We start from the raw sequence: 8,029 nt of genomic DNA on the forward strand, positions 1-8,029 counted from the left end.
TATGATGACATGGAATCCAAGCCGGATTGTCGCCTCACATGAGAAGCATAGGGAAAAGGATGATGCTTAGTTGGCGTGGGAATCTGTCCTATAATTTCAAAAGTTGAATTTAACTGTTATTATAGATTCTGTATAGGCTGGCCTGGGATTCAGGTTTCTGCAATGGGCCTGTTCGTACTTCTCCGTAAATTGTATTTCTAAACTTTGCATTTGCACGTACAAAATTGATTTGATACAAGCATATCAAAATTAAATAATCATCTTATAGGCTGATTTGATTAGATAAATAGTCAAATTTGATTAGGATACAAGCGTATATATCTGATTACCAATCAATCCTTACATTATCTTGTAAATCGTATATATATATCAAAGTGTAATATCTTATTTGTTAAAGGGCAAAATAGTAAAATAAGGCCATTCATCCCTGCAATTGATAACGCATCTCTTTTTTCTCTTTTCAATTATTGATTTAAATCTCTCTCTTTGTCTCTCACTTCAATTAGGTGAAGAGAGAAAAAGTAACAAGGATTGCCGCATAACCAAAAGGATTAGGTTTTTGAATTAAAAGTGATGTTCAACTTTTATGTCTAAATTCTAAGCATGAAATAATCTTTTTGGTTTTAGTGACTCCTTAGTCCCTTCAAATGGTATTAAAGCTAATGATTTGATTGAACACAAGTATTGACAAATGCATGTGGTGATTCCCATGGATTTGTTCATTTCCTCGTCAGATTATTTGCAAGAATAGTTAGTGACTCCCACAACTCCACTTTACAGTTGAGTCACTTGAGTGTACTTGGATTGGTGAGCGGTTGATGATTCCTATGACTTGACCCACCCATGGTTGAATTATGACTCATGTTGCAACTAGTAATTGAATGAGGGCTTCTTATGATCATGGGCAAAGGGTTCTTGGTTGATGTGTATCAAAATTGATGATATTACATGGATTTTCTTTCAAGGGAAAGTGGTTAATGTAGATGACCAGAGGTTGATGCATCATGGGGAGGACATTTTTGGGATGCACTTATGAACATGTATTCCATTTAAGAAATAAATAAAATGTATGAAAAAATTATATACAAGGATTGACCCACAATTTAATTGATAATGGCTTAAGGTTTTTGGCTTTAGGATGATATCCTTTAAGGGTTTCATTTTATGTAGAGTCTTGGTTGTTCATTCTAATTTTTTAGAGATTTTTTTGTTTACTCCTTTCATTCTTGTTAATCTATCTTGTGCGTATGTATGCATATTTTTTGTACTTTCCATAGTTTTGCTTGTTCCACTATAGTTTCTACAATGGAGGGCTCCTCAATATTGTTGTTATTTATAAGATCTATTGTTTTGTTCTTTGTAACGACTACCATTCTTCTTACGGTTAAACTATTGTAATGAGTTATTTTCATACGGTTCATCAAATTCAACACCATTTTAGGTGAAAATAATATTTTGGATTCCGAGTATGATGTTGGGAAGACATGATACCAATAAAATGTATAACCAATCAACTGGAATCATACAAGTGGTAACAATTAATTGGTATTTCTCAAAATTCATGGGAGGGATTTAATTGGTCTAAGCCCTTCTGATATCATGTCTCTCCGGCAGCATTTTGATTTCTTGAACTACTTGATGAAATTTGAATTGAATGTTTTATAGGATTTTCCGAGAATCCATCAAATATTAATTCAAATTCGAATTATTAATTTTATAATCGAATTCAAATTTGATTGACCTGATTTGATTTGAATCCACATTTTGTTTACATCCCTGCTCGGTGTGGGCTTAGTGTGGATTAGATTTGAGCAGAAAATCTAGATCTAGGCCCAAGAGTGTGCAGTGTGCAGTGTGCAGATCTAGATTTGAACAGAAAATCTAGAAATGAGGAGCACCTTGGAATGCTGGTGGTACACCTGCAAGTATTTTGGTCCACAAAACCAACAAAAATTGTTTAAAACTAAGGGGGTATTTCATATATAAAATTGCTTGCTGCCACATTAACACCATATACGCTGTTAAATTTCAATATTCAAAAATCAAAAGGGTTATGTGTCCGAACCATATAGTAAGGGAATACCTCATCCTCTCCCATCATTGGAGCTAAAGTAGCACGCATATCAATCATATTCAGTTGGGAAAAAGTATAAATACAAAATAAGTAAAGTGCAAAATATTACATTTTGTATGTATTTATTATATTTGTATTTGTATTTATATTTATTGGGAAGAGTATAAAAATATTATATACAAAGTTTTGCAATTTGCACTGTATTTTATATTTTGCACTTTACATATTTATATTTACACTCTTTACAAAATCAACCTTTTAAATACAAGTTGAAGTTATGAAAGTTACTCCACACACAAAGCAATGAAAGCATTCTCTATCTCTCGTTCCCGCATCTACTTCAAATGGCATTGAATGAAACGCCAATAATACTGAACACTATCAAAATCACCATGGTTGGACCCACAAAAATATATAGTTAAAAATGAAGTAGTTCCAATCCAAAGGTGTAAAGGTAAGGACACAGAGAAATAAATGGTGCGTCGCACTCCAAGAGTCCAGCAGTGCAGTAAATGACAAAGCAACTTAATATTGAAAAGGGCCAAATCGGCAATGTAGCCAAGTGGGGCTACAAGAGTGGGACAGCTGTAACACGAAGGCCAGTGGGACGTGAATGAGTCTGGCCCACACCCATGACACCCCTATTTGGACCCTTGTGATGTAGATGTACTATATTTGTCTATCAAATTTGTGTCCAATTACGCTTTTTTTTTTTTTCTGTGGTATATGCACCAATGAATTGAAAGCACGAGTGGGGCCAGTGTGGCCGGGACCAAGAATAATAACTAGACTGGACGCACCCACCCAAATTGTCTGACTGTGACTGTGACTTTTGTGACCATCCACCCCACCCACTCACCGTTCTAACCGGTTCTATCTCTCTCACCCTCCAGTCCTCACTGCTGAGAAATAAAAGAAGTTTCTCATATGGCCACAAGACTATTAATTCAAAGGATAAATGAATAACAAATAGACCAAGCAGAAGCAGGCAATGTGGTGGCGTGGCTCTTCACTTCACTGTTTGCCTCCTTATTTGTATATCGGCGATGAGTAGTGGCGTCTCCTTGACTCCCTGGCAAAATGTAAACAAAATCATTTTGATATATTTACCAAACAAAAGACGCTCAAACTGAGTTGAGCTGACCTAGGCCATCTCCTTTGTTAAGCAAAGTGGGGAAACACAGTCTGACGTTGTTAGTACTACTTTTGGGTTCTGACGTTGTCATTGTTAAAATAATCAAACTACACTCGATTGTAGTTTGTCCATCACCAATCACCAAATAGCTTTCCTTTCTTTTTGCGATTTGATCTCATTTTGGCTTGGAATTGGAGATATGGCCATTACCATAAACCAGATAAATTTTCATCTCCAAAGTGGAATCCCACTATCTTTTCGAGATTCCACCTCCTCCATGGACCATGATGAACTAACTACATCTACATCTACAATTGAACTCCATTATTCTTATGGAAAAGCCATGATTCTGAAATGGTATCTTGGGAGAAGCTCCCAGTCCCAGTTTGGTTTCAAATTAATTAAAACAGACAAACAAGTAAAATCTTACGCTGCTAATGGATTCTAAATTCTAGGGGGAAACCAGTCAAGGATTCTAAAATCTTACATGATTTGAGTTTTATTTCTCGTGAAACAATCGCGGGAAACAGAAATCAAGTTCACGACTCCAAGGTCCCATGTGCAACCGGCTTTTAACTCGTAAAACTGGGATAGCCGGTAATCCATATTTTCTCCCTTTTCCCCTTTTCGGTCTGGCCGTGGCCCGTGGCCCGTGGCCCGTGGGGTAATAAACCTGGACAGTAGATCCCAATTTTTATTTTTATTTTTTTTTTTAATTTTCACATTTCACTTGTACGGCACCTGTACACTCAACAAAAAAATCATTTGACGCTACACGACAAAACAAAGCAGTAACAAAAGCAAAAATATTAATTATTTGTAACAATAAAATATAGAAAAATACAAAGAAGCTGACGTGTACTTCTCTTATGCAAGGCTCCGAAAGGAACGGTCCAGATTCACTCCTCTGTTTCTGGCCCTTTGTTTATCTTCCCCCTCCACCCCTCCAACCTCCCCCCGCTCTTCTTCACTCTTCACTCCAAGTCCAAGGCACCACCAAGGTCCAAACTCTCTCTCTCTCTCTCTCTCTCTCTCTCTCCCTCTCTCTCTCCACTGGTTTTAGGTGGTGTGAAGAGTGATTAGAGAAGATGTTGCTGGGAAAGCGTCCTCGTCTTCCGATGAGGAGAACGACAAGCTTGACCGAATTCACTGTTGATCTAAACAACGTGGAGGCTCCGGTGCCGTCCGATCCGCAGAACCCCATGAAAGATCGACAAAAACCGGTTGGCGAAGAGACTCATGCAAGAAGAACCCAACCAGGGGGAGGTAAGGCTCCCGGTGGATTCAACGACCGGTTACTGGCCACTGTCTCACCGAGGAACCCCAGGAGGAATTCGGCCGATTTGGTTCAGACGGCTCACTTCTTAAGGGCGTGCGGCCTCTGTAAGCGCCGTTTGGCACCCGGTCGAGATATTTACATGTATAGGTAGGTTCGAGGAGTACAACCCTTTCTCTTTTGTTTAAATCTCTTCTTGCTCTCTCTCTCTCTCCTAAGTCTTAAATCGATCTGGGCTTCCTTAGAAATTCCTCATGGCTAATAAAAATTTATCGGAGAGATTTGAAAGTTTTGATTTTTATTTGTTTTCAAATAGATCTCTCCCATGCCAAGAGAAAGCTAGCTTCAACAGCATGAAACTACCTGTTTTTCTTGGAAGGATTTCATTTTTCTGTCCACACCACACTCATTAGTTTTAAATAGATTAGATTTCGTCTACTCTTATGTAACTAATCACTCTGCGTGTAAACTAAAATTTTCCATTATAATTTCGTACTCCTGCTAAGAAGTTTTAACGTACCCGAATCTTTTGGTAGTTTCCTCCGACTTTTACGTATTTCTAATCTGACTGGATTCAAACCACCACCTCGATTTATCATCTTCGTCATCCCTACACCCACAGCCTTTGTCTGTCTGGGTCTGGTAGTCGTGGATTTTGAGTTCTGACCAAAGATGGGATTGTTTTGATGATTTTTTTTTTTTTTTTTCAGAGGCGATAGCGCTTTCTGCAGTCTGGAGTGCCGGCAGCAACAGATGAATCAAGACGAGCGGAAAGAGAAGTGCTCCTTGGCGTCGAAGAAAGATGCTACGAAGGCTGCGGCCGAATCAGAAGCATCCAGTAAAGGAGGGACGGTGGCAGCTGCATAGCCTAGAAAATCCAACAAATTAAAGATGATTTGATTCTGTTCCATCCCCGCCCATATATGATCTGATGATACGTATTAGAACTAAAACATATTGTGAAGAATGAAGATGGGTGCAGTTAATTTTTCTGTCCGCATATCAGTTGGGCAAGCTTTGGAACTGCGATTTATTTTTAATTTCATGTGGATCCATCGATCCATTCATCCCACATACACAACCCCAATCTCTGTACTTGTTCCTACCTTCTTTTTTTATTTTACTTATTTTTGTTCTACTTTTTTGTTAGCTTCAATGAAAGAAATTTGCAGATTTACTAGTTATTAGCCCCTAATTTTGTTTGTCGTTCACATCTGTTGGTGAAATCATGAAATATGAAAATGGGTTTATTAATTTGGAACTTGTTAGCGAAATGATTATGAGATTCCCATCGTTCTCGGGTGAAATGCGACTCCTGCAACTTGAGAGTTGAGAGGCTGAGAGCAATGGATGATTTGCGATTTGCTATTTTGCTTTCCCACGACCACGGATCACATGGGAAACAGTAGTAAAAAGTAAAAGGAACAAAGTAGAATTAAATACTTGTTATTTTCTCAACTGATACTAGTTAAGCAAGGCACGTGGAGTGCGAACTCTTACAATCTTCCTCTATTTTTTTTTCCTTCAAAATTTATACTCTAAAGCATTAAAACGTAAGCATAGCAAAAGAATAAGGTTATAATCTCAAGGGAAAGATGGGTTAATTCCTAGAATAAAAACAAATTTATGAGAAGAATATATTGTTATACAAAGATAAAAGCATTGAGACTAATAAATAATTTATATTACCAAATCAGATGGGAGATTTATCTTTCCAATATAAGATCAGGATTAGACCTGTTCATGGGCTTGGCCGGGCAGGCTTGAGCCGGGCTTTCATTCTGTATTAATAGATTTTTTAAGGCCCGAGCCCGAGTCTGATCTGACCATTGGGTCTACAATTTGGGCCTGATCCCGGTCTTCATAAAAAGCTTGAAGCCCGGGCCTAGGCCCGAGTCCGAAATTTAGCCCATATTGTTACTACTGCTAAAGCAGCTAAATAGAGAGAGAGAAAGAGAGTAAGAGAAATGATAAAGAAAAAAATAAAAAAAATGTATATATTAAATTATAAATATATATATTTCAATAAATATTATATTATTTATATATTTTAATAAATATTATATTATTTATATATTTTATATAATATATAAAATATAAATACATAATATGTATTTTATAAAATATATAATGCTAAGTCGACTCGGGCCGAGCTTTTTTTTCAAATCCCAAATCCGGCCCGTAGCACAGTCGGACTTACTGTGTTAGGCCCAAGGTCAGACCCGCAAGCCTAATTACATGACCAAGCCCGACCGGGATACAAGCAGGGCCGGGCCAGGCCATCGGGCTACCCAGCCCATGAACAGGTCTAATCAGGATGCAATTGGTTTTATACAATTTATTAGGGAAGTTAAAAAAGCTCATCTCAACAGTTCTTCCTCAATCTCAATACATTAAGATCAATAGGGAGGGAACTGGGGTTATGTATGGTTGGTTTGATTCTAGGTCCATGCTTTACAGCTTAGACTGAAACGGTTATATATGGTTGGTTTTGATTCTTGGGAACTGGGGTAAGTCCCATCGTAGAGATGGCTGGTCCCCTTTCATTGAACGGTCAGGATTAAAGAATATAAACCTGTACGATTGTGGTTCATCAGATTATAAATATATGTGACGTCTTGTTATTATCATTACATAACATGGACTTTTTTTTCAAATTTACTTTTTTGATGTTGTGAATGCTAGAAATACTAAAACCCAGGTCTCTTGTGTGGAACAACTCAACATTGCTGCCACCAAGGATGGGCCGAGAATGGTAACGTGGGCTCTTAAAAAAACATTAGAAGAACAAGTCGTATGGGTTATATTTATATACAAAGAATGATATAGTATAGCAAATCAAATAATGGTTCACTTTTTTTTTTGTTTTTTAATGGTGAAAAAGAATCAAATAATGCATTCTGATTGCTTTTTATTTAATTGGGTTTTGTTAACTAATAAATGGGTAGATGATGTGTGTATAGGAGTAAGATATAGTTAAGTAGATTCTATTTAGTAAAGTAAATGAAGTGGTGATTTGTTATTTTTTAAGGACCCGGGGAATCTAAGACCTCGTCAGCTTGCATGGCAATGGGTCCCAGGCCCAGACGATTGTCGAAAGAGATACATTTGGAGTAATTGTTAAATTGGGTAGTTGCGGTGGGCCTGAAGTGGGAGTGGGGCCCTTGATATGCACAGAAAGCCCTCATACATTTTTTTTTCCACTAGGCCCACGTCAGTTGAGCTTTGGGATGCCTCGCAAGTCGCAAGTCACACGTGATAGCTCCTTCTATGAACTGGACGGTTTACATGAATATCACGATATATCGTCAGACGAGAATGCTATGAAATCTGGAACAGCAAAAGCAGAGAAGATTTGATTGAATTAATTTGGTAAAACAAAAAAAATAAATAAATAATAAAGGAAAAGATTGAATTATCCTTGTTTATGGTTTAAAATTGGGAATGGCGCATGGTTTACTGAAAGAGTGGGAAATTGGGGAAAGGGCATTGGAGTGTGTTTCCCAGTTCCCAAGTTGCCAATCCCTTGGGCCACTGTCGATGA

General features: G+C 37.6%; 1 protein-coding gene across 1 annotated transcript; it reads left to right on the forward strand.

Annotated features, from left to right (window-relative positions):
* Positions 1–4,155: 4,155 nt before the first annotated feature.
* Positions 4,156–5,665, forward strand: LOC104605932 (senescence-associated family protein, putative (DUF581)). The gene is made up of 2 exons (XM_010270890.3): positions 4,156–4,635; positions 5,196–5,665. The coding sequence occupies exons 1-2, from the start codon at positions 4,298–4,300 to the stop codon at positions 5,350–5,352; spliced, it is 495 nt and encodes a 164-aa protein (XP_010269192.1). The 5' UTR covers positions 4,156–4,297; the 3' UTR covers positions 5,353–5,665.
* The last annotated feature ends 2,364 nt before the right edge of the window (positions 5,666–8,029 follow it).

The sequence above is a fragment of the Nelumbo nucifera genome, chromosome 1 (genome assembly GCF_055504915.1).
Source record: "Nelumbo nucifera cultivar China Antique chromosome 1, China Antique-T2T, whole genome shotgun sequence".
NCBI classification, from domain to species: domain Eukaryota; kingdom Viridiplantae; phylum Streptophyta; class Magnoliopsida; order Proteales; family Nelumbonaceae; genus Nelumbo; species Nelumbo nucifera.